The 25,749-nt window shown below is 39.7% G+C and overlaps 2 protein-coding genes and 2 non-coding genes across 6 annotated transcripts; 2 read left to right on the top strand and 2 right to left on the bottom strand.

The window, feature by feature from the left end:
- Positions 1 to 1,047: 1,047 nt before the first annotated feature.
- psmg1 (proteasome (prosome, macropain) assembly chaperone 1) lies at positions 1,048 to 3,871 on the bottom strand. Its single transcript, XM_061248470.1, has 7 exons — positions 3,593 to 3,871; positions 2,831 to 2,940; positions 2,584 to 2,717; positions 2,305 to 2,367; positions 1,622 to 1,820; positions 1,356 to 1,486; positions 1,048 to 1,228 (listed from the first exon to the last, which is right to left on the bottom strand). The coding sequence occupies exons 1-7, from the start codon at positions 3,712 to 3,714 to the stop codon at positions 1,151 to 1,153; spliced, it is 837 nt and encodes a 278-aa protein (XP_061104454.1). The 5' UTR covers positions 3,715 to 3,871; the 3' UTR covers positions 1,048 to 1,150.
- Positions 3,872 to 6,593: 2,722 nt separating this feature from the next.
- Positions 6,594 to 6,665, top strand: trnap-cgg (transfer RNA proline (anticodon CGG)). Its single transcript has one exon. It is a non-coding gene; the product is annotated as a tRNA-Pro (tRNA).
- A 488-nt stretch (positions 6,666 to 7,153) lies between these two features.
- trnap-agg (transfer RNA proline (anticodon AGG)) lies at positions 7,154 to 7,225 on the bottom strand. Its single transcript has one exon. It is a non-coding gene; the product is annotated as a tRNA-Pro (tRNA).
- A 777-nt stretch (positions 7,226 to 8,002) lies between these two features.
- On the top strand, positions 8,003 to 19,135 carry mpzl1l (myelin protein zero-like 1 like). 3 transcript variants are annotated; one of them, XM_061249135.1, is made up of 6 exons: positions 8,003 to 8,185; positions 10,160 to 10,329; positions 11,798 to 12,011; positions 12,573 to 12,702; positions 16,619 to 16,724; positions 17,174 to 19,135. In XM_061249135.1, exons 1-6 carry the CDS (start codon positions 8,113 to 8,115, stop codon positions 17,273 to 17,275), a joined length of 795 nt encoding a protein of 264 aa, XP_061105119.1. In that variant the 5' UTR covers positions 8,003 to 8,112; the 3' UTR covers positions 17,276 to 19,135. The 3 variants fall into 3 exon arrangements, with proteins under 3 accessions (XP_061105119.1, XP_061105120.1, XP_061105118.1); XM_061249136.1 differs by lacking the exon at positions 16,619 to 16,724; XM_061249134.1 differs by having other exon boundaries at positions 16,619 to 19,135.
- The last annotated feature ends 6,614 nt before the right edge of the window (positions 19,136 to 25,749 follow it).

Here is a 25,749-nt window from a genome sequence, read left to right as displayed (position 1 = left end):
GGGGAGAACATGCAAACTCCGCACAGAGAGGCCCCGGCCGACAGGGATTCCAACCCAGGACCTCCTTGCTGTGAGGCGGCAGTGCTACCCACTGCACCAGCCGTGCCGCCACACCACCGGTTACATAAATTACAAAAATAAAATTTAAAAATCCTATTTATGTATCCATTAAGTTTCAAGCATTAAAGCTGAGCCTCTGCCTTTTAAAATGGTAAATGATAACAACATTAAGTAAAGTAAACTGTTGCAAGGTGAAGAATCAAAACAAGCAGAACAGGAGCACAAACACCTGGATACAGCTAAAAACTGATTGGACAGTGGGATGGTGAGATCAAAGTTGTTGAAGGAAGAAAGATGGCACTGAACTATCAACTCATATTCCTTTTTAGCCTAGCCATATGTAGCTACGCAAGCCTACTTGCCAGAAAAAAGCTTTCAATTTCAAGAAACTGTGTCCATTTCATACCCAACAATCTAGGCTATCCAAAGACTCGGGCTTAGAAAGTATGGGGCAACAGCTCATCGTAAGAAACTTTGCCATAGGGACCCATTGTAAAAACAGCGCTGCATAAGCAGATTAAAGCTTGGAGCAATTTCCCAGCATGCAGTTCAATACCCAGCTCCCTCTAGTGCGGGAATCTGCAACCCACGGTCCACAAGGGCCGAGAACTGCTGGTTTTCTGCCCTCCCTAGCAACTAATTACTTGGGGAAAAGAAAAGCAGGGCTTTATTTGGATTTAAGGGTTGATGCTCTCAAATGATCCATGCTCTGGTGTTTAGTCAGTTCAGACTCTGCTCACTAGACTCCGTCAAATCTGACAAATTCACACAGTCCATCACAATGGTGCAGGGAGAGAGGAACCCCTACAACAAGGTGCACAGAATGCCCAAATTTTAGAGAGTCCATATCACTCTTATTTCACACAGGGATGCCTCATCCAGTCACAGATATCACATAGTCCATAGTGTGAAATAACTGGGCCAGAATAGCTTGGACTTGTGTGTGCAGGAAGCATAAATTACAAAGAAATCATGCACGGTCTGAAGTGCAAAGTATTGACACATTTAATTTGACACATTACTTTAAAAAATACAGCAAGGGAAGAAAGATGTGGATACAGAGAATTAAAAAAACAACATTTCTCCATTCCTAAGTGTACAGGTTACTTTGAGCTTCATTGAATTGTACCAACTTCCTGAGGATCTCAGTGCTCTGGCAGGTGTCCAACTAAAGAAATTAAAACAGACAGAGAAAAGTGATATTCTTCTTTATCGGCAGGGCCAGGGTTTTCAAAAGTGAATTATATTCTCAAACACAATGCCCAGGCATTAAATAAAACTACAGGTCAACTTACCTTGACCAGCTTGCTCAAGGGAGTGAGTGCAGGTTTGTAGGTCTCCATAGTGAGAGAGTCAGGGAGGAGAACATCACTGTAGCACTGATACAGAATGGCAGGGATCCTCTGAACCTGACAATGGCTAAGCACTGAGAGAATTCCATAATATCAGTTACAACAAAAATGTAAATTGACATGATGAAATTACCAGTAGTCTGACAATCAACCTTTTGTCCAAGATCTTTTTTTTTTTTTTATAAATAAAAAAAACACAATGGACTTACCTGCAGCTGCGAGACCAGTTACAATATTGGGCTGCTCCAACAGGGGGCAGGCTGGCTGGCTCCCATACTGACTGGACTTCAGGGCGCGCAGGAAGGGGGCTCCGCTGCTGAACGGGGAGTCTGGACTTTTGTACTCGGCCATGGAACAGTCTGAGAGAACCGTCACGTTGAGACCTCTCTGCTGAATGCAGGCAAACACCTGAAATATGGAAGGCAGCTCAGAAGACCCGCATAATGAAAGAGCATGACTAGCAAAATAACATTACATTAATTTAGTACAAACACTGTTCATTAGAGTAATTTACACTACAATACAAAGGCTAAAAGAAATAGGGTCGTGAGAATCTAAATCCAATAAAAACAAAGGAGGCTTCGGTTTGTGTAAATGGTTGGCATTTATATAGCGCCTTTAGCCAAAGCGCTGTACAATTGATGCTTCTCATTCACCCATTCACACACTCACACATCGACGGCGATTGGCTGCCATGCAAGGCGCCGACCAGCTCGTCAGGAGCATTTGGGGGTTAGGTGTCTTGCTCAGGGACACTTCAACACAGCCTGGGCGGGGGATCGAACCGGCAACCCTCCGACTGCCAGACGACTGCTCTGACTGCCTGAGCCACGTTGTGTACTGGGGTAAAGTACTAAAGACACTGACACTGACACAGTACAAAAAGCCTTACCTTTTCTGTCCACTGGAATAATTGGTCTTCGGCTATATAGCAGGTACACTGGCAGATTAAAACCTTAAAGGATGAAAACATCTTCAACCTTAACTTGTGCATACAAAGTAAAAATGAGACAGTTCAACAAAATGTGTTTTGTTAACATTAAACACATACTTAAAAATTATTTCACCGACAGTGCTACATCAAACACTTAAACATATAGTCCATTACACCAGGATCCAGAATCAGGGCACCTTCTCAGCATTGTGCAATGCTGATCTTTTGGCTACAGACCTTTGGGCAGTCACTTTGTCTGTAGATCACACAGCTGGGCTGCTGGCTTGAATCCTTGCTCCTCTCATTCCAGAGCATCACGGAGCCCACTGCTACCCAATTCCCAGAGTTCAAAACGTAGGCTGAAAGAAAACCTGACACAGAAATAGGATGCTTAGGCATTACCCCATGGGGTTCAATAAAGTATATCTTAAATCATGTTATTTCCAACAAAAACTATATGATGGACTTTTATGTGTACACTTACCTGCTGCATTGGGACCCACTGCCATCACAAAATTAGAACACTGTACAGTTCTGTCAGAGGGGTTTGTTATTGACTGTGTGGCCTCTGGGCACCAATTGACATGGACCTCCCTTTTAAAAAATAAGAAAAAGCGATTAAAAAAACAAAAGAAGGGCTAGCTACTGGGTGAATGCACATTTTATTTATAGCTGGTGCTTATGTTAAATGTTATCATTTAACCAAAAATATTAAGTGGCTGGATATAGGCTACAGAAACAAGAGTCACGGTTACAATTACACACTACACATGGAACAGAAAGTGAAAGTAGCGTATGTAGTCATTCTGGCTAATGAAACAGCAAAAACATGTTACAAAATATCTTTAACGTTGACGACATACATACACGTCAAGACCACTATTGTCAACAGGTCACTTACAGATACACTTTAATTCATGTAGCGAACAGAACACATTTGACAGTACTTACTCGTTTGCTAGCTACACTCGTATATGCTACTGTAGGCTATCGTGTTAGCGTATAGCTAGCGAAAGGAGCTAGAAAGTGGGTACCTAACTTTACTTAGCTACTATATGCAAGCAAGCGTAAACGAAATAATGAGTTAGTGGGATCGATTCGTAATTGCATTTACATATGAGTCAGCAATAACTAGCAAGCGATTATGTCTATTAAACCACAGCAGCACGCCCTTCATTTTTAGTTAGCTAAATTACACATGTGCTAGTTATATTCGGGTGTTAGCTAGCTAATACATTTTGGTCACCTCTTCTGTTCAATCTCTCTTCGGATTTGCTGATCCTCTTCGTTTTCATTGTCCACATCCTCCTCGTCCTCCTCCACAGCCCGCGAGTATACGGATACAACTTCTCCGAAAAAGGTTGCCATTTAACCAAATATGCTATCTTCGCCTTCGTTGCTTAGCTTGATAACGTCTGCGTTAAACATGAGACCAGGGATTGACATTCCCCCAGAAACTCGTATACTCCAGTGGTCACCGGAAGTATTGCAGGTTATTAAGCCTCTGGTGCCAAAAAACATATGTAAACTAAAAATCCATTCAAAATATGACTTTACCCTGGCTGTCGACTTTATTTTGGACAGTACTTTTAAATTAATTATAATTGAACAGACTGAACTAAGTACTCTTCTTCACGAGCCACGCAGAAGAAGATAAAATATATAAGATTTTTGTATTCATATTCATGCCATCCGTTTAGATAGCTACTCAGTGCGCATGCCCTGCTGCCAAAAAGGCCCATAGTCAAACATGGCAGCCTCCATAATTTGGCTTCTTGCGCCATTGAGCAGTTCCCATAGGAATCCATGGAACCGGTAGGCGGAAGTTGTCTTCAGTTCTTAGATGTCGCTGGCGTTAAACAACCAATGCAAGTGAAACGCGGCCCCGGACTCACTGTTAGGCAGCGCTATGACTATTAGTTATACCACAGCAACAACAGCAGAGGGTGCTCTAGACTTATATACTTGACGATATATATATATTTTTTTTTCATTATGACAGTGCAAAAATGATTTTTTAGCATCTGTCCTCGATACACAGAACAAAAGTATTCACTTTGATTACACGGCATACCCGGTATGTTTCCAGTTAAAAGGCAGGGAAATGTTGAAAAATACATGTATTTAGCCTACATTCAGAGACAGAACCCAAACCAGGCAGGCTATATCCAGGTAAAACTAAAGCTATATTGGGGTTAACATAGTCAATTTATGTCAAAACATTTCTCAACCTAGATTTCTACCCCTCCAGACATCTTGATTCCAGCTTTTGCTCACTGAGCAGCTTGAGACATGGCACATTATCCTACGGGACCTACCCATGTGAAACAGACGTGGGGTAAATACATCATTGTTTCAGATTCAAACACTTTTCTACGCTTTACTGAGCTTGTATGGTGAATTGGAACTTATGGAATACTATCCGAGAAGGCAATCCTTGTTATCTGGTCCTCTTGCAGTTGCACCAGGCAAGATCAATAGAGCTCAGAAAAGTATTTGAATCCAAAACAATGATATATTTGACCCATGGTCTGATGTGAACTGATGTGAGTGTGACCATAAGGAGGTGCACAATGCGTAGGTATGCAGAGACATTCAAATGTGCCTAGAAAACACACTGACATCATTACACCACCACCAGCCTGCACTGTTCAATTCAGTTTCTTGGTTTTTTTTTTCAATCTCAGGAGGAGATTCAGCACTCGTGGATGGTGCAGTGGGTAGCACTGCCGCCTCACAGCAAGGAGGTCCTGAGTTCCAATCCCCGTCAGCCGGGGCCTCTCTGTGCGGAGTTTGCATGTTCTCCTTGTGTCTGCGTGGGTTTCCTCCGGGTACTCCGGTTTCTCTCCCACAGTCCAAAGACATGCAGGTTAAGCTGATTGGAGAGTCTAAATTGCCCATATGTGTGAGTGAATGGTGTGTGTGCCCTGTGATGGACTGGCGACCTGTCCAGGGTGTATTCCTGCCTTTCGCCCAATGTATGCTGGGATAGGCTCCAGCCCCCCTGCGACCCTGTTCAGGATAAGCGGGTTAAGATAATGGATGGATGGATGGATGGATCTCAGGAGGAACCTACCTGTCTAGTGAGGATGTCTGTCCTCTGCTGGCCAGCCTGGTGTAATAATAGCAAAGATAGAATTAATGATTTAACGCAGAATTTGATGCAAACTTTACAGTGCATGAAAATTCCAGGTGTTTCTGAGATTCTGGAACCACCACACCTGTCACCAGAAATCATACCATGGTCGAAGTCACTCAGATCACACGTCTTGCCCATTATGATGTTCGGTCAAACAAAAACGAAACTTCTTCACCATTTCTGCATGCTTCATATACTGAGTTTCAGCCACGTGATTTACTGTGTTGCTTAACGAGAAGACGTAATACAGCAGCCACTTAGTGTATCTGCACAGGTCCAAGAAAGGCTTCTCCTATACTGTATTATGAGTACCATTTCAAATACAATCTGGGTTTAACAGACTCATTTTTTAGGTTTACACCCTGCTGTGAGAAATTCTATTGTTCTGATTATCTCCGTGAGTCCTGGTGATATGCGTTGTTCATTAGAATCGATTGACCCCATCGGGTAGTTACCCCTGTGATACTGTGGGGGCGCAAAATTTACCGAAAATTTCAAATACCAGACACACCCCTCTCTGCGCCTCCATGGTTCAAACTGATCAGCTCAGCTGTCGTCTTTCTTCGAACAAGATGGTGGACAGGCTTCGATTTGAAAATCATCAAGAAATGCCTATATTATTCAAACCTTGATAGCATGCTCCAGATAACAAAACTGTGCATTTAATGTAATGTTCCAGCTGAAACTACACTCGCTAGCACAATGATAGAGCTAGCAATTTAGCGGTCCGAATAAAAATGTTCCTCAATTCATTCACTTTGCGTTATCCACAACGTCTTGACCTTGTATAGTGGGAAGAAGGCCAGCTAGCGTTTTATTGTTGGATTTGTATCCGCTAATTGTGCCATCAATCGCTTATAGCCTACGTTAACGTTACTTAAATTCAAGGTTTGTTGTTTGCAGAACGTTGTCTCGGAATGTTCACTGACAGCTGAGCAATAGATAGCCCGCTAAGGTTAAATAGTTAGCTAGCTATCGTCTGTTCAACGTTGGAAACGCTTTTAGAAACCTTGACTAAGCATTCTACCGTCCTCGGTAACATATTATTGTTATTATTATGTGCGTGCATGTGCTATAGATGGCTATATGTTGGCTTGCTGGCCGTAGTGGCTCGTTGGTCTAGGGGTATGATTCTCGCTTCGGGTGCGAGAGGTCCCGGGTTCAAATCCCGGACGAGCCCATTTTTTTTTTTCATTTATGTACCAACAGTATTTGTGACATATTTGGCTGGTTTCACAGACACGGATTAACTTTATCCCTAGAATAAATTTAGTTCTGTATGGAGAATTTCCAGTCAAGATGGAAACTGAATTGTTTGTTATAGCTGCGTGTGCATGTATTATATACCTACATGTAATTATTTGGATGGTCATTCAATATATGTGATATACCCCCAACACAGCCAATGGCGATGATTTCTCCTTTATTAAAACAATGGGTCCGTTTCACTGACACAGATTAAGCCTTTTTCATTTCGTTAGTTATGAGTATTATTGCGGTCAAGCAGCTTGATTCTTGTGTCTGTGAAACTGGACCAATAAGAATGAACTTGAAGCTCTGAAATACATATCAGGAGTAATATCCGTGGTAATTATAGGCTGTAGAGTATGAATGTAAGCCTAAATCAATTTTGCTCCAAAAATACCACTGTTTATGTTGTAAAAACATGGGCTCGTCCGGGATTTGAACCCGGGACCTCTCGCACCCTAAGCGAGAATCATACCCCTAGACCAACGAGCCACTGCAGCACTACGGCGGCATTTTTTGGTTAAACTAGACTACTACAAATCTCAGCAATAGACTAATATGTGAATCTAATCTACGTAAATGGTTCCATTAATAATCTCAACAATATTAGTTTATAGCACACATGGCGCAAACTCTATGTGTAACGTTGACAGATAACACTACTAATACTACTCACCACTCCCTCATAGCTACCTGTATGTTGCATAAATTAACGATTCCTCAGGACAACGACACTGCACTGATATGCTAGCAAGCTACATTAGTTAAATGCTCTCATAGAAGAGGTGCAGAAAACACATGTTTGGCGCTTCATTTACATTTGTATTGGATACTAACTAGCTGGTAGTCAGTCACATTTATTAATTGAGGCTGGAAGCATTTTTAAAACTGCAACACATTTCAACATAATAGAATGGATATATTTCCTTATGTATTGTGAAATATTGTGTAACTCGTAACATCGGCGTGGGTCGCTAGTCTAGTACTGTTTCACAGCTAGCGAAACTGAAATAGTGGAAATGTCTGTTGCGACACCGTGCCGACAACCAATCACACACACACCGCAGTGGTTCAGTGTTCTAATGAACCAAATCACAAACCGCCTAGCTAACCTGTAAACATGCGAAAGAGTAACCCACATCCGCACCCTAAAAGAGCGAGGGGGGGGGGGGGAGAAACCAAAATGTGGATTTGATTGACGTGTGTACCTGCCTCTAGGCTTGAACCAGCCTTACCCCACGCACCAATTGAAGAGCTGAGATAGGTAAGAGGCGAGTCTTCCTGTGGAAATGCAGGAAGGGGACGAGGGACGACGTTAACGAATATAGCAAACAAGCGCAACAAAAAAAGCTCATTTTATTCATAATATACATCAAAGAATGGTGATAAGACTAAAAGATATGTCGCGTTTCTATGCCATATTCATTGGATATGCTTTACTTCTATTTTTCGGTAAGATCTTAGATTTATCCTGTTTTTGAGGACACAAGAAGCATTTGAGCATACGGGACGGGATGAGGAAGCCATCCAGCCACTTAACGTTAGCTAGGCAGTCTGTGTAGGCTAATCTACTAATTTAGCTAAATAGATCGTAAATAATATTTTAACCTGAAAGTAAGCGAACGGGTTCTATGCGTTTGAGGCGTAGTTTAATTTGTAGCTACGTGATCAGTAATCTTACCAGGTTAGCAATTTTATCACGTTGCTAATGTTAGCTAGCTAACGGTTAACTTAGCTACCTGTTTCGCCTTTGATAGTTTACTACATTTCTAGCTAACGTTACTATTCTTAGGTGATAACATTTAGGTTTTCTAGCAGGTCGTCATATTTATGTTCTTCCTCTGCACGTATCGATTAATTTGTGGTCAATATAAGATTACTTTCTGCGTGAGAAACATGTTTTGGAATTTTTTGTGTTAGAATTGGACTATTTTAATTTATTCATCGTTACGTTTCACGTATTGCATATCAATGCCAGCCACAAGTGTGTGAAACATGATTCTTCTGAACATCTTGTACCTTAACGCTTTGAAGATTAGGTTTTTGTTGGCTGACCAAGATCATGTCATATGTCAGGGATACTCACCCCGATTGTTATAGACTTTCGAGTTGTGGTACGCTACTTAGAATGGCAACTTTTGTGTCATCACGTCAACTTTTTAATAACCTGTCTGTCTATGGTCAAACTTTCACATAACCTTGTATTTCACATAACCTTGTATTCACTTGGGTTGCACATTATCCAATCGTGGCTTGAAATGCAGCGTTAAACTTATACCACCTAGGGTGGTGATGTCGGTTCAGTATTTCAGAGGCTAACCATTTTTTCTTAATTTTGGAGATTAAAGAAGAGCTTTACAGGGGTTTGTTCGTCGTTGACCGTGTTGTATGACGTCTTTTGAAGTTCTCAAGAAGCAACACATTTTAATTCACTTTTTGCGTTCTCTTGACATAACCAATCTGAAAGTAAACATGGCTTCCTTTTTATATTCCTTTGGTTGTTTTTTTGTTAAACATATGACAAACATATTTAGGATATTTTATATTCCTCTTCGCTGTTTCCTCTTTTTTTCCAACGGGCACAATAACAAGTTAATGTCAAAAATGCACAATAAGTCTTTATGCTGCTAGTCACATTTGAGCATTGCATGGCAACTTTGTCTGTATGTTGGTTGTATAACCAACTTATTTATATATGAGTGTGCAAATTCATTTTACTATAGTCTTTCCTGAGTACTTTATTTTTGAGTGGCAACAGCTGAAAAGCTAGTTGTGGAAAAAAAGCTGTTTGTTCTGTGCTGCATCAGCATGTTTTTCACTCCTGCTGCCTACTTCCTCTCAGCTTACTCATCCGGTACTTTTTTTTGGTGGGGAAAATATTCAAAAGGAGCAGACATCATAGGGAAAACTTCAGTCAGATAGTGATTTTGGGGAATGATGTTACGCTCCCTATAGGGGGTGTTCTATGTAGGGCTGTGGCTTCAGTTTTGTACAGGCAAGTCAAGTTGCAAGGCTTGCGATAAACCTGTTTTTTTCCAGAAGATGATTATAACTTTTTCAGGTCACAAAGTGGCTGTTTGCGTGAGGTGTAGCCTAGCCTATTTCGTGGTCGGTCTTGATGAAGCCCTAGAGGTGAAATGGAAAGTTCCGCTGCATCTCACTGTTGGTTGCATGGCATGCAACAGTGCGACACAGTGCTGTAAAGGAATGCTAATAAACAACCCTGGGGCATCTGGCATAAGTACTTTGAGTTTGCAGAGCGCCATTGTAATCGCAGCGACCGTTACTGTACTAACACTGCAAATAGACCACCAATTATGATGCTCATTGTTTGTGCAGTTAAGGGTATACAGATCAAATCACTGTTTATTTTTATCACACACACTCCAGGTAAAACCATTAAGTGTGTTGTTTTTATGTACACAGGTACATTCCCAGCCACTGCTATTGATGTGTTCACGCCAGGAGAGGTGATGGTGGAGAATGGAACCACGGGGGTTCTCAGGTGCACTTTTCAATCAAAGGAGGTTATCAGCAGTGCAGCATCTGTGTCCTGGACGTTTCTTGCTGAGGGATCGAATGATTCCCCGGCCACTGTAAGGCATCTACCTTTCATTCCCTCTTACAGGAAAATCTTTCACTCCATTCACATTTTTCCTGTATAGAACACACATTTGTACAATTTTCACCCTTACAAGCTTACCATTTTAATCAAATGCCCTCCTCTTGAGGGTTCTGTCCTTTATTTAATTTTTTTTGCCAAAATAAGTATGCCATTAGTATCTCAATATATAGACATCTGTAGTTACCAGTCACTATGACAGAAAGTACCTTGTAAATTCACTCTTGAGTTACTTAACACCACGCAAAATTCATGATAAATGCTTGCTTGGACTTATCAGGTATGAATAAAAATGTAGCCTTGTTAGGTGGGTTCATGGTAGTGTATGCATAATATCTACGTATACTTGGGTTCATTTCAGGCTTTGTCCAGCAAACTGAATGTCTATTTCAATTTCCTGTTAGATGTGGTAAACGGAAACTAAAATATAAGGACATTTAAGGCCTGGTTTCATTCCTTTATTTGAGCCTTCAACTGCATCACGGGGGCAGCATTCAGAATCATGCAGCATTTTACACTAAACGAAACCTTTTATCATTTAGTTTCCTTTCATTTTGCACAACTCTGAAGTACTATTTTTGTTTTGTATTTTTAGAGGTGTGTATAAAGTAGCTTAGGTAGTAAACTTATTGCTGTTTGAGAATGTGCATGAATCCTCTGCAGTCCGACTGAGTGAGGAGTACGTTATGGTCTGAGCTGAAGCCACATACAGTGTATGAACGTTTTGGGAAGTCTGGGAAACAATTGTCATGTACAGCATGAGTGCCACGTTGCTGTAATTTCAGTTGGCCTACATTAGCTTAGTGAACTTTTCACTGTATGTTGCTTTTTGGGAATATACCCCCCCCCACGCACAGATCCAGAATGTAGTACTATTTTTGAGTCTTGTTTATTTGAATGTTCCCTCCTGCTCTGGCTGGCGATGAGTGTGTGATATCCTCCCATTTCCTCTCTCCTGAGAGAAGTGGTCAGCTTATCTCAGCAATAATGAATGGGGCCCACCCTACAACTGTGTGTATGATAGGAGAGAAGAAATGCATTTGGCAATCTGCAGACAGAACAGATTTCCACATATTTTTGGATGACCTTATTTTTCTCCTCCCAATTTATTCTAACAATATAATTACGAAGATATCATAGATTGCTATGAGTTACTCCTCCAATTATATAGTAAACAAAAGCCTGACATTTTAGTCACAAAATTATTTTTTTAAGCATTTCTAGTCTGCTTCTTGCATGTAGCATGATTTGGCAGGATGTTCACAGCAGGGATGAACCAAACCAGAAGTGTTTTACAATGTGTTTTTTCCCCTCAATTGTTTTTCGATCAGTGTTTGTTTTTCCAATAAATAATTGTTTCACTTCTATTCAGCATTTGAATTCTGCTCACAAGTATCGTCTAACCTGTGTTTCTGCCTACACCCCACTCTTTTCCTCTTAAGATCTTCCATTATTCTTCTGGAAAGGCTTATCTTTCCACCAACAACCAGTTTAAGGAAAGGGTGGAATGGATCGGAGACCTCAACAAGAAAGACGCATCAATAAAACTGACCAAAATGCAGTTCAGCGACAATGGCACGTATGCCTGCGATGTGAAGAATCCCCCTGACTTTGAGGTGATGCCTGCACGCACACAGCTACGGGTAGTAGTGAAAGGTAATTCCGTAAACTTGTTCAGTATTGTCTCCTGGTCTTGGCTGAAGGGGTGGGTGCCAGCGATTGGGTTGATTCATGGGTCATTGGCGCACTCCTGTGATCCTGGAAAACCAGGATACTTATGCATATAGGCCTACTCGGTGTCGTTCCAACTTTCCGCTTCAGTATGTTTTGATTAAGCCCTATGTTGTCTTTTATCTGATGTGTTGGTTAAATGGCTATACATTATTTATGTGTTATGGCTGTTGTGTGCTTATAAAGGTCCGAGTAGTGGTATGGATTATTTATAGTCCATACCACAATAGTTTCTCAAGGCCTTTTAATTTAGATTTTAAGATCATTTGAAACCTTCTCTGAGTTCTCCATTCAAAAGGCACAAATGAACACACACACAGACACACACGCGCACACACACACACTTATGTTTTTCTGTGTTAGTTGAGAGATTTATCATTGTGTATTTGTTGGTGTCTGATTTCAGTACAGTACGTTTTAAAGGAGTAATGTGTGCCAATCTCTGTGTCGCATCCAGAGGGTTAGTAGTTTCATTTTGTATTCCAGAAGCTCTTCCTCAAACCAACACGGCGGTTATTGTTGGAGCTGTTATCGGCGCCATCATCGGTCTAATACTCATCACAGTTGTCACCTACTTAATAATAAGGAGGCAAGAGTCCAATAACGGCTACGATGGGTAGGTCTCACTCACAGGGTTTTTTCATTTACAGCTGTGCTTGTTTTTCACTTGTAATAGGCAGTGGGTTGAATAAACACTGTTTGTTCAGATATTAAAGTAGTTTTAAATGCTGGTTCCCAAAAGAACTGTTTGGTCATAAATGCAGTCATGTTTGTCATTTTAATTCAATGTGGACATTGCCTCTTGTTTGAATTTGACTGCTTGTTAATAGTTGGCCTAAAGAAACTGGTACAGTTCAAATTTAAATGGTCAGTCAAATAGTAGTTTGGCCAGATGTGTTTCATACTTGTGGGTGTTTAATATGGGTGTGAGAATTTAGAAAAAAATGTAAAACTGCAATTTGCTAATTTGGAATGTCATTCCAAAAGCAACAGTCTTGCGCATTATTCAGGGTGACCCCACTACGCTCTCTGATCGGTCATCATTTTTACAAGTATTATTATTATTATTATTATTATTAATAATAGTGACCACAACTGATCATGGGCATTTAAAACCCTCCAGTAGCACTCCCTGGTCTTGTGTGTCCTTTAGCTGAACTGCTAGCTGTGCATTAGTATAGTCTGGGAGCCAGCTATCTGAGAATTAGTTATTGAGCTCTGTCATCATTGTATTGCAACTAGCTAATAATTACCACTGTAACCTTACTCACAGTAATTCTAGTTGCATGTTTAGGGCAAGCTCATACTCATAAGGGCAACAAGTGCTGCAGGTGATGCAGTCACTCTCGAGTTTTGTCTAGTCATGTCTGAACTAACTGAGGTACAAGTGGCTTCATTCAGTGTTACCTATTTACTGACTTTGTTGCTAGATTTAATCTATTACACTAGCAACAAATCAATCTACTTTTTGAGAGGAAGTGGGAGAGCGTGGGTGAGATATACCGATCAGCCACAACATCAAAAGCACCTGCTTAAACCAGTTTCTTCATGATTAAAAACGCTTTCGACTATGTTTTAATATTGTGGCTGATTGGTGTATGCTCATTAACTGTGGATGTCATCTAAAAAATAAAGAGTGTTGTTGAAGAGACTAACTTTTACACATAACAGTTTAAGCCAAAGGTGCAATTCTGTTTCCATAAGTACCGGAAAGTAATGGTAGGTTAACATACCATTTGGCTACTTAACATACCAATGGTATGTTGACTTGTCATCTTGGGAATTTGTTTAGTGTCAAGGGTTAGAATTGTTGAACATTGGGTACATTGAAAAAAAGCCACTTTACCATTCCCCGTAAGTTGATATTATTTATTATTAAATATTCACAATTAAATGAAGCTCATGCAATCATTAGAAATGCACAAGAACACTAAGAAGCTGAAGTGGAATTGGATTTGGAGTGCTTTTTCTGTTTGGTCTGAACAACACATTACTATGGGAAAAGCCATTTAAATGAAAAAATACATTGTCTTTGCAATGGCAAAAGTGCATTGACCTGCTCAGCAGAGGCCATATTGATGCTTTGCAAAGTGACTGGCTTTTCCTATTGTGTTTGTGGGTTGGTTCCATGAATTTCAGTTATTTGCTGCGATAGAGTAACTCTGTAAATGTAAACTCTTCACCTGTATCCCCCAGGTGTATGTCAACATTGCATTAACAAAGCCCAGGCTGAGCTGCTGACCTTATTGCTGGGTGTTTTTTTGCATGTAACGTAGGTTTATGTTGGCACTGTGCCTTTCTGCTCTGAAAACACTTTTCAAAAGGCATTTTCCTTCGAGGTGATGTCTGCCTTTCTGCAGGATTTAACCACATCGTTTTTGCTACTAAAATGTGTGTTGGAAGTTTGAATGTGTTTAAGCTTATTATAATACTATGAATTTGAATTTTCTGGTTTTTGTGCATGAAGTGGCAGTAGCTTCCTCCTTTAATCCCCTAACATTGCATTGCAATAGTCTGTATTGTGTACTATTGCATGGGAGAGGCTAACTACTATGTGTCTGAAATCTTCAGTTGGGTTTCAGCCAATATCTATCTCTTTGAAGGGAACAGGAAACTCTTCAAGCCATCTGAATAGTGTGATGCTGTTGTTCAAAAGCATGGTTTTGCAGCCAAAGATTGCTGTGTGCCATTAAGTAACTACCATTTTTTAGTTTTAGAATGGTAGATTCAGATTTTGAAAAATCAGCATTTGGTGAAAACTTGTGGAACAGAATATTCCTTTTTGAAGGTAATGAATGAAAATAGCATGGAACAATGTGCTATTGTGCTCGTAGGCTTCAATCTAGACTTATCAGAAATTTGTCCTCAATTTGTTTATGAAGTCTTGTACTTAAGTACATTTGCATATGATCTTCTCAGAACACTGAAAATGAATGTCACTCCCCTTTTCAGTAGCACTGAGTTGAAAGACTCAATTAAGAGTGGAATTGGTATTAGATATTGCGGTTCTTTCATTTTTATCATTGGTTTTAATGGGACTGGAGGGGTAATTTGTCACACACAAGTTGTAAAGGATGTACATATAGTAGCTTTTCCCATAAAAGCCTAATTTGGTGCTTAAAAAGTGCAATGCTGAGCTTGGCTATTCATCTAATACTAATTGCATTGTCTGACCATCTTGTCTGCCGAAACTAACAATACATTTCATGTTCTCCACTGTTTGTCTTTAATCTCTGTGCTTTCACCATTTTCCCATTGTATATATGGAACCTGGGGTAATGGAAGTTGTCAAAATTTGGATTGATTAAATGGAAATGATTGAAAGGTTTCCTAAGTGATTGCAGAATGTAAGGTATACATTTCCAAGTGATGTTAAAACTTGTAAGGACAGGGTTAACTATACAGCATCTGTTGTTTCGGTTGGGATTCTCAGGTACTGTGTCAGGTGATGGAAAGTAGGTTTTGGTCATAACGTGATTAATAATGACAACTCTTAAATGAAATCCTTCCACCTTTGCCTGCTGCCACAAAAATGTTGCAGTCAGTACACCAACAATAAAGTCTAACTCTTGGAATGATTAGAGGTGCAATTTTCCCCTAAGACTATAATTTGCATTTGTATGTTAGCTTTGGTTTATGGTGTTTGTACAACGTAATCCAGGCTTAAGGCTTAAACTGTGAGGTACTAAGACACCTTCAGACTCATTGTAGTTTGAAAATGGGGATGCACAATAAGATCAAACTCATATTGTTATTGGTTGATAATGAGTTATATATTAAGATCATATTATGACCAATATGATTGAGCAGTATGGTACAATTTATGTGCCAAAGAAGTGACTAGTTTCATGTATAGCATGTATAAAAAATTAGCAGGTAAATCTATGCAGAGAATCAGTAGCTCCATATACTCTGTGCTTAATAATAAAGTAAGCAGGTTTAAATATTAGATTACAGTGAGTTACCTCCTTCATATCGTCATGTCTGTGCTCATCTTTGCCCGTGAATGTGGAAATGTGGCAGAAGTTTGCATTTATGCAAAAATAAAGTAATGCCACGTTAACGATGTCTGGCTATAAGGCCTGGTAAATGTCAGCTATTGATATTGGCCCTAGAATTTACATATTGCGCATCCCTGCACACATAGTGAACAGTGAGCAAATGTTTTCCACAACCAAATGTTAGGAATAAATGTGACTTATCCATTCATTCTTTTCAATAATTCTTTGTATCCCTGTGCTTGCCTTGTTTTAGTGTTAATGATTCAATGTTTCAGTTTTAATGTTCAGCCATTCAAGTAACCGGTAGTGACGTGTTGCTGAAAAAAATCTCCCATGTCATAGAGTATGTGAAATGTCATTGTGTTCACCTTTCATTACCTGTCTCTGTTTCTGTTTTTGTCTGTTTGTCTGTGTGCCATTTACCTGTCGCCAATGCTTGCTTGCCCGCCTCCTGTTGACCACAAAATTAAAATGCGAATCCCCAAACCCCGTACCCACCCAACAAAACATAAAAAATAAACTAAAATAAAGCTGCACCTCAACCGAGAGTAGCAGTTCGCAACCACCGCGGCTGGGGAAGAAAGCAGAGTCCAGCTCGGAGGGCTCCAGGTGTAGCAGTCCATCCGCCCCAGTTCAGGTAGGAGTCAGGAGTGTACGCAAACAACTGCCCATTAAAGAAAATGGCATTCGCATTGAAACGAGTGCGTGCATGTTATGCTACATTCTCAGTGGTTTGAATTGTTCTTCAGGATGTACACGAAAGAGCAAGTCGGTATCCCCACCTTCCATGCTGAGTTCAGTAACATGTTGGGACAGGTCTATGAAGGTGCTGTAGATGGCCAAGATAAGGCCCTGTTGTTGTGTTGCACATCTTGGGCTGCACATTTTGTGCATAAACGTAACTGCTGTCTGAATATGCACAGTGCCAAACTTTAGCACAGTCTATAGCATGGGCTTATTGTTCCAACTTTCTTTTTGTGTGGTAGACATTGAGACATGGGTGAAACTCCATATTATTGATGCAACAAAAAGGGGGGGGGGGGATTGTTCATAATAACCCCCTTCTCCCACCCATTCCTTCGTCAGGGCCCGGTGATATATGCACAGCTTGATCATTCAGGCAACAAGAACCCGAACTCATTCCACAAGATGGAGCCAGTGGTTTATGCTGACATCCGTAAAAACTAAAGGTTGAAACTCCAGGCCGAAATTGACTGGAGGCCAGTGACTTTCTGCCTGCTGCTCCTGGGTTCCTGGCTTTGTGAATGAATACAACATTGTTGCTGGGTTTTTTTTTTTGGTTTTTTTTTTTGTTGAGGAGGGTGAATCCTTGCATGTTCATACTGTATCTCAGATGTGTACAGACACTTTTTTTTTCCCCCTCTTTTTTTTTTTTCCTTTTTTTTTTTTTTCTTAAAATGATAGAATATTAGATGCACTAAACAGATTAGGTGACACTAAAGGTTAAACCCCTAATAGTCCATACAGTCCACACTTGCTGACTAGTTATTGGCAGGGTAAAATTCATTTGACTGAATTTTTTTAATTCATGTAGTTACTATAGGGAATGCAGTGTTTACCTTAAACTATGTTTTGCTGGTACATAATCTTGGTAAGTGAAGAGATTGTTTCAACAATGTGCTAGAGACTTATCTTGCTCCTTCAGAGAAATGGATTAAAGTAAAGTTCTCTCTAGAATCTGACACTAGGATCATTATCATAAATGAAATGCTGCCTTAACCATGTGTAAATCACAAACTGCCTATGAAAACAAACAATTTGGCTTAAGTGACAGAATGAGCCAAATGATGACTTAAAATAACATTGTACAGAAAAGTATATTTGCATGTAATTTATTAACTAACGAATCCATGTAATAACCAGAATAGGTTCATTTAAAAAAAGTGTAGATAACGTGGGCTTAAAATGAGCAGAACAGGCAAATTGTTATCGTTGCTTCCAACTATTTGTGCTGTGCAAAACGGACAAATGGTTTGCAGTGGAAATGTTGATTCATGGGATTAAATTTGCGTTTTAATACTGTATCTAAATTCATTCAGGAACAGTACAAACTCCCTATAGAAAATAAATGGGTTTATTTGTGGGTATCATCCTGTTATTTCAAAATGATCTTTCCAGTCTCAGACAAATTGTGTTGTGTCTTCGACTTGCATTGGTGCCTAACAAAGTTAGCAAAGCCGTTATGTGAGTGTTTTATTGTCCTAGTGCCACAAAATGTCTGTTAAAATGCCTACATGTTCTATACGTTTTGGAATTCTGTTACAAATGTCAACGTAAAATTTACAATTAAAACACAGCGTACCATTGTCTCATAGTGAGCCTTCCACTAAATATTTCTTAAGTTTTTACTGTCTTCCATTCACAATGGTGTCATTATTTTAGAATTATGTGAGGTCTAATTAGCTATCCAATTTGTAAATGCCACCTTCCATCAATTTTAGGATAGAAATATGTATGATAAAATGAGCTTAAGAACCATTCCTAAATATCCAACAGATGCTGGATCTTTTACTGTGCTGTTCTGTGCTTGTACATGTTTATTATGTAGGTTATTTTTTCATTATGAAAACTTTTAAATGTTTCTCAAGTCCAAATGGTTATGAAATGTATCCAGTGTCCACATTTGAATGAGTGCAGGTTCCATTAATCATTCCAGTGAAAGTATGTTTGAATGCCGTACCGAATTTTAAATCAAGTTGCATTTTTGCTATTTTGTAAACCTAGCTTAAGTGGTATGTCGTGCCTGTGTAAACATCATGTGTTGCAACAGCGATCTGCACTATGTACTGCGTATCAAAGTAGTACTTGTTAACAGAAATGTTTCCTGCTCTTTGTTTGATGTCTTAAAACTGGAATGTAGCAACATTAGTGCCTTTTTGCATTTCATCTACTAACTTAAAACACTCTGCTTATTTTTTCAAAGAATCATGTTTATTTTGCTTTGTGTGTAATGTTTTTTTATATACATATATGAAAACAGTTCCTGTATCTTATTGTTCTAATTTTATATAAAAGCCATTCCCAATGTATTGTGTCTGATTATTTTCTAACAGTTTTTTTTGTTTTTGGACAGAAAGAAGTTTGAATTTTTCCTTATTTTTTTAGGGAGCAATGATAAGCAAATCTGAATTGTTTGTTCTGTGCTTGTTGAATTTGCAATGTTTTGACATTTTTTGTCAAGCCAGTTGGTTAATAAGTATAGTGGTGGCCATGTGAAATCAAAGATGTACTTTCAAGGAGATTAAAGGTCCAGTATTAATGTATGAAAAATCCAATCTGTTATGTACCTCTTCTGTAGTCCCATCTATAGAGCCTAAATATCCAAATGTATCATTGAAATTTACATCCTACCCAAGTGGAACATATCTAATTATATCTACATTAATAGTTACAAAGGTGGAGATTAAGCTTTCCTTTTTTTTTTTTTTTAACAGTTTAGTTCCATAATATACACAATTTATGAGGTAGGCCTGTACACTAGCTTGTTAATGCAAATATTGAGTCAGCCAGTCATGTAGCAGTAACTAAATGCATGCAAGCATGCAGGTCAAGAGGTTCAGCTGTTTTTTCAGACTAAATGTCAGAATGAGGAAGAAATGTGATCTAAGTGTCCTTGGCCTTGGAATGATTTTTGGTGCTGGACACGCTGGTTTGAGTATCAACCGGTGATCTCTTGGGATTTTCACACACAACAGTCTCTAGAGTTTGCAGAGAATGGTGCAAAAAACAGAAAACATCCAGTGAGCAGCAGTTCTGCAGCAGAAACACGTTATTAATGAGAGAAGTCTGAGGAGAAGCGCCAGACTGGTCAAAGCTGATAGGAAGGTGACAGTCACACAAATAACACATTACAACCGTCGTATGCAGGAGAGCATCTCAGAACACACAACGCATCAAAAGTGGATAGGCTACAGCAGAAAAGAAAGCAAAAGAAAATGTCTAATGAATACCTAATAAAGTGCTCACTGAGTGAATCTTCTCATTTCATATGCCTTGTGTATGTTTGAAGTGATATTATCCTATGTTAATATAAGACTTCTAGTAGTTCTTTTCATGGAATTGTTAAAGATGGTTAACCATTAGTTCCAATTACATTTTTGTTGGTGGCATAAAGACATGCTCCCACTCGGTCTCTTGGCAAAACGAAAACATTTTTTGTTGATGCTGTTTCAGTTTATAACCTTCAACAAGGCACAAAGCTAGCCTGACATATCTAAAGATGGATATTATCAAAAAGAAAAGAACAGCAAGTTAGAACCAAGAATGGCAAATGACACATGCCTGGGTGAAGCTGGTTCCAGGCGATGCTCAGTGAGCTTTGTGAATCTTCGTTTTACAGGGAGAAGAACAGGCTATGATTGAAACGCCGCAGTTGTCCACATGTGAGTCTCACCAGAAAGTCACATTCATGCAATTTATGTCTTGGCAAATAGATATTTGACATGCAAGATTTCCGCTTAATGCATTTTATAAATTATAAAGGCCGATCAGGAACCGGAAGGAGTTCTCCTGTTGATTCTGACTGTGTTTTACTGACGGTTTGTTATTCACGCATATTATACTCTGTGTGGCGACTAGTGGGCATTAAGCAGAAAATCCAGAAGCTCTCAAGCATTCTTGCAACAGAAAATAATTTAAAGCATTTGTAGTGTTTTTGAACTTTATGTAAAGTGAAGTTAAAGATCCATCTGTGGTTTGTGTGGAGCATTATCGACTTCTTTGGAACTGCATTTATCTAGCTTATTTGTTCTGAGATTCACTGGAAATGCTTATCTACAAAAAAAAGAAGGAAAATACTTGTCTTCAGGAAGTAAGTAATTTGATGCCGGGTGGGGAGGGCCTTGACATCACGTGGCGAACAGACACAGAAACTCAAAATAAGGGTAGGCCTACCACCTTTTATTAACTCTTAAGATCTTACAGAAATACAGAAAGGCCGATTTCCGGGTCAGTAGTGAGTAAATTATAAAAGGAGAAAAATAAGCGATTGGAATAAGCCACAGACCTCTTATGTAGCTCACTAATTAGCTAAGTGGCCATACCTGTATGCAGGGCCGGTGCTGCCGCCTGGTGGACAGCACCCTAATTTCCCTTCGCGGCGCCACAGTAAGTAAGTATCGCTAAGTAATTAAATACATTTCTGTTCAGTAGATACGTATAGTAATGTCATTGAAATACTGAATATTGATTAGTTACAGCAAGAAATGGCTAGATGGATGGAACAATTTGAAAAGTCTTGTATAGGAGATTGCCTTGTGCAAACACGTATAAAGGGCAAAAAATGAAGCTAGAAAAATATGCATTCCTGGTGAGGATGCCAAATGCCCAGACTGTAATAAATTGAAAAAATGTAAAATATGAAAAATGAGAAATCTTTTGTTTCCAATTCTTTACAATTTTAAATAATTGTTCTTCATTTCAATGTCTGTTTGCTTATTTAGTTGCATATTCCTGGGCCCACACAGCCATGAATGACCAGCCAACATGACCCTGTTTGTTTCCTTTTTGTATTTAGTATTTTCTTTTGGTATACAAGTTCCTCCCAAAGTACCCCCTTCCCTTGGCTACCAGTCATCTCCTCTGCATTGACACCCTCCTCCCCCACACAAACACTTATTACGTGAGATGAATAATGAAAGAACTAATAATATTAATGAAAAAGGTTAACTCAAAAAACATCAGATGGAGTTGCATGAAACAGAAGAAGAAAAGACCCAACCCCACAAACAAACGTGCAGACAATCAAATAAACAGATAATTGTAACTAAGATCTTCTTAACCCTTAGATGCATAGGCTCCTCAGTACCCCTTTAATGCACAGGCGGGCCATGCCTGTGCATCAAAGGGATCTTATTTATTATTAGGATATGTATATATTAATGATGTGGCATTCAAATGATTACCGGGCCTTACGTGAGCCAAGAAAACATTTCCCACGCCATTACACCACCACCAGCAGCCTGCACCGTTGACACAAGACAGGATTCATGTCATTTATGCAAAACTCTGACTCAACGATCTGCTTGTCACAGCAGAAACTGAGATGTGCCAGACCAGGCAATGTTTTTCAATCTTCGGTTGTCCGGTTTTGGTGATCATATGTCCACTGTAGCCTCATCTTCCTGTTCTTAGTTCACGGAACTCTACATGGTCTTCTGCTGCTGTAGCCCATCTGCTTCAAGGTGATGTGCCTTCAGAGATGCCCTTCTGCACACCATTGTTGTAAAAAGCTGTTAGTTGAGCACCATTTTTGTAAGCTTGAACAAGTCTGTCCACTCTCTACTGACCTCCTTTTGTGTTTTCAGCCACAGAATCATTGCTCACTGGATATTTAGTTTATTGTCCCAGTCTCTAAACCCAAGATTATTTTCTAGCACGCAGAGGGCAGATATGCTGGAACCACCACGTCTGGCACCAACAGTCATGCCATGGTGATGGCTGCTTAGATAATGCATCTTGCCAATGTTTAGTCAAACAAAAACTGAAACTGAACTCCTCACTGTGTCTGCCTGATTTACAGATTGAATTGCAGCCACACAGTTTGCTGATTGGAGGAACAGGCTATCAGCATTAACAAGCAAGTGTAATGAAAGTGTCAGATTATTGTATGAATACATTGCAGAAATGTAAATATAAATACATGAAATAGACATGAAATAAAACATGAAATAGTTGGAAACTTGTCAGGAAGAGGACGTAATGCAACAGCCCTTACTGAGCACAATAAACAAAACCAAGCATCTGGAGTTGTGGAATTATGTGTATGTCTGGAAGAGAGTGATATGGTCAGGCCAAAATCAATGTGTTTGATGGCAAAAGAGGAATGCATACAAGGAGAAGCACTTCATACCTACTGTCAAAAATGGAGGTGGGTCATTGATGTTTTTGAGATACAGTTGTGTGAAAAAGATCAAACAATTTTAAATATTAGTCAAAGACAACACAAGTAAACACAAAATTCAGTTTTTAAATTAAGGTTTTTATTATTAAGGGAGAAAAAAAATCCAAACCTACATGGCCCTGTGTGAAAAAGTGATTGCCCCCTAAACCTAATAACTGGTTGGGCCACCCTTAGTAGCAACAACTGCAATCAAGCGTTTGCGATAACTTGCAATGAGTCTCTTACAGCGCTGTGGAGGAATTTTGGCCGACTCATCTTTGCAGAATTGTTGTAATTCAGCCACATTGGAGGGTTTTCGAGCATGGACCACCTTTTTAAGGTCATGCCACAGCATCTCAATAGGATTCAGGTCAGGACTTTGACTAGGCCACTCCAAAGTCTTCATTTTGTTTTTCTTCAGCCATTCAGAGGTGGACTTGCTGGTGTGTTTTGGATCATTGTCCTGCTGCAGAACCCAAGTTCGTTTCAGCTTGAGGTCACGAACAGATGGCCGGACATTCTCCTTCAGGATTTTTTGGTAGACAGCAGAATTCATGGTTCCATTTATCACCACAAGTCTTCCAGGTCCTGAAGCAGCAAAACAGCCCCAGACCATCACACTACCACCACCATATTTTACTGTTGGTATGATGTTCTTTTTCTGAAATGAGGTGTTACTTTTACGCCAGATGTAATGGGACACACACCTTCCAAAAAGTTCAACTTTTTGTCTCGTCAGACCACAGAGTATTTTCCCAAAAGTCTTGGGGAACATCAAGATGTTTTCTGGCAAAATTGAGACGAGCCTTAATGTTCTTTTTGCTCAGCAGTGGTTTTCGTCTTGGAACTCTGCTATGCAGGCCATTTTTGCCCAGGTCTCTTTCTTATGGTGGAGTCATGAACACTGACCTTAACTGAGGCAAGTGAGGCCTGCAGTTCTTTGGATGTTGTTGTGGGGTCTTTTGTGACCTCTTGGATGAGTCGTCGCTGCGCTCTTGGGGTAATTTTGCTTGGCAGGCCACTCCTGGGAAGGTTCACCACTGTTCCATGATTTCATCATTTGTGGATAATGCCTCTCACTGTCGTTCGCTGGAGTCCCAAAGCTTTAGAAATGGCTTTATAACCTTTTCCAGACTGATAGATCTCAATTACTTTCTTTCTCATTTGTTCCTGAATTTCTTTAGATCTTGGCATGATGTCTAGCTTTTGAGGATCATTTGGTCTACTTCACTTCACTGTCAGGCAGGTCCTATTTAAGTGATTTCTTGATTGAGAACAGTTGTGGCAGTAATCAGGCCTGGGTGTGGCTAGAGAAATTGAACTCAGGTTTGATAAACCACTGTTAAGTTATGTTTTAACAGGGGGGGCAATCACTTTTTCACACAGGGCCATGTAGGTTTGGAATTTTTTTCTCCCATAATAATAAAAACCTTCATTTAAAAACTGCATTTTGTGTTTACTTGTGTTGTCTTTGAATAATATTTAAATTTGTTTGATGATCTGAAACATTTAAGTGTGACAAACATGCAAAAAAATAAAAAATCAGGACACTTTTTCACACCACTGTATCTCAGGTCATGAAAGCACGCAAGCAGCAATTCTTGAGAATAGAAACTTTACACTATACCATGCATAATATGTACACTATCTTTGCCATCAAAATTCCTGAAGTAAAAGACATGCTCTCATATATCTCTGGGATCATGAAAGCACACTAGCAGCATTTAATTCCCTATCTAAGATCAGTTGCTTGTGGGTCAGTTCTCTAGAAAGCTGAGGTATGCTTCCTCCTCAATGAAAGACAATATCTAAGTGTATTCACACACACGTGAAATTAGGCATGGGTGAAATTTTGCTCATAGGACTATATCTACATCCAAATGATGTATCTTGGGTACGTGAACTTTTATTGTTTATAGCAACATCAAAACATTATCACAGTTTTACGCCCTGATAACGATAATAAAGATACCCTTACCTTGTTTATAACACACATCTAAAACTATAACAATAAAAATACTGCCGCTAGAATGATCGTAAATGTCGCAGTAGTGGAGTCATTCAAATTGCTATTAGCTAATGGGTAATGTTTTTTTCCTCATTGCAGGGATTTCCATTGGATAACTCAGACACGGATGGTGCAGTGGGTAGCACTGCTGCCTCACAGCAAGGAGGTCCTGGGTTTGAATCCCGGTTGGCCAGGGCCTCTGTGTGGAGTTTGCATGTTCTCCCTGTGTTTGCGTGGGTTTCCTCCCACAGTCCAAAGACATGCAGGTTAGGCTGATTGGAGAGTCTAAATTGCCCATAGGTGTGAGTGAATGGTGAGGAAATGCTGCTATCAATATTTTGTCATTGATAGCTCTGCTACTCTCCAATTGGATTGTATCTGAGCTATCAACTGGAATTCCTTGCAATGAGGAAAAACATTCTGAACATTGCACATAATCTATTACTTGCTGGCATGCAGGCAGCAGTGCCTATTGTACCACACCACCAATGACACCAAACTGTTTCCCAGAACATCAGCTTTCTAAAAACACTAAACACTGTGTGTGGAAAACATGGTTTGTAAAGTACTATTAGAATTCCTTCCACTGAGGTGGTGGAATTGCGCAATGATGGTAACAATATTTTGGCGAGCACTTTCTCTTTATGAAGCCTGTGTCAGCATGGTAAACACAGTCTGTTTCCTTTTGGGAGTCTGCTGAGAAGTACACTTCTGTGAACTTCCCTACAGTTAAAAAAAAATAATACTCTTTCT

This window comes from Conger conger, chromosome 7 (genome assembly GCF_963514075.1).
Source record: "Conger conger chromosome 7, fConCon1.1, whole genome shotgun sequence".
Classification (NCBI taxonomy): domain Eukaryota; kingdom Metazoa; phylum Chordata; class Actinopteri; order Anguilliformes; family Congridae; genus Conger; species Conger conger.
Note: the sequence above shows the minus strand (reverse complement) of the source record. Positions and strands in the feature narration are given on the sequence as shown.

What these genes read in the sequence shown, in the direction of transcription:
- mpzl1l (XM_061249134.1), top strand. Translation starts at nt 8,113, where the DNA reads ATGGTGATAAGACTAAAAGATATGTCGCGTTTCTATGCCATATTCATT. An exon ending in TGCTTTACTTCTATTTTTCG is followed by an intron (nt 8,186 to 10,159) that starts GTAAGATCTTAG and finishes TTATGTACACAG; the next exon opens with GTACATTCCCAGCCACTGCT. An exon ending in TCCAATAACGGCTACGATGG is followed by an intron (nt 12,703 to 16,618) that starts GTAGGTCTCACT and finishes ACTAAAATAAAG; the next exon opens with CTGCACCTCAACCGAGAGTA.
- psmg1 (XM_061248470.1), bottom strand. Translation starts at nt 3,714, where the DNA reads ATGGCAACCTTTTTCGGAGAAGTTGTATCCGTATACTCGCGGGCTGTG. An exon ending in TATTCCAGTGGACAGAAAAG is followed by an intron (nt 1,821 to 2,304) that starts GTAAGGCTTTTT and finishes TCCATATTTCAG; the next exon opens with GTGTTTGCCTGCATTCAGCA. An exon ending in CCTTGAGCAAGCTGGTCAAG is followed by an intron (nt 1,229 to 1,355) that starts GTAAGTTGACCT and finishes TAATTTCTTTAG; the next exon opens with TTGGACACCTGCCAGAGCAC.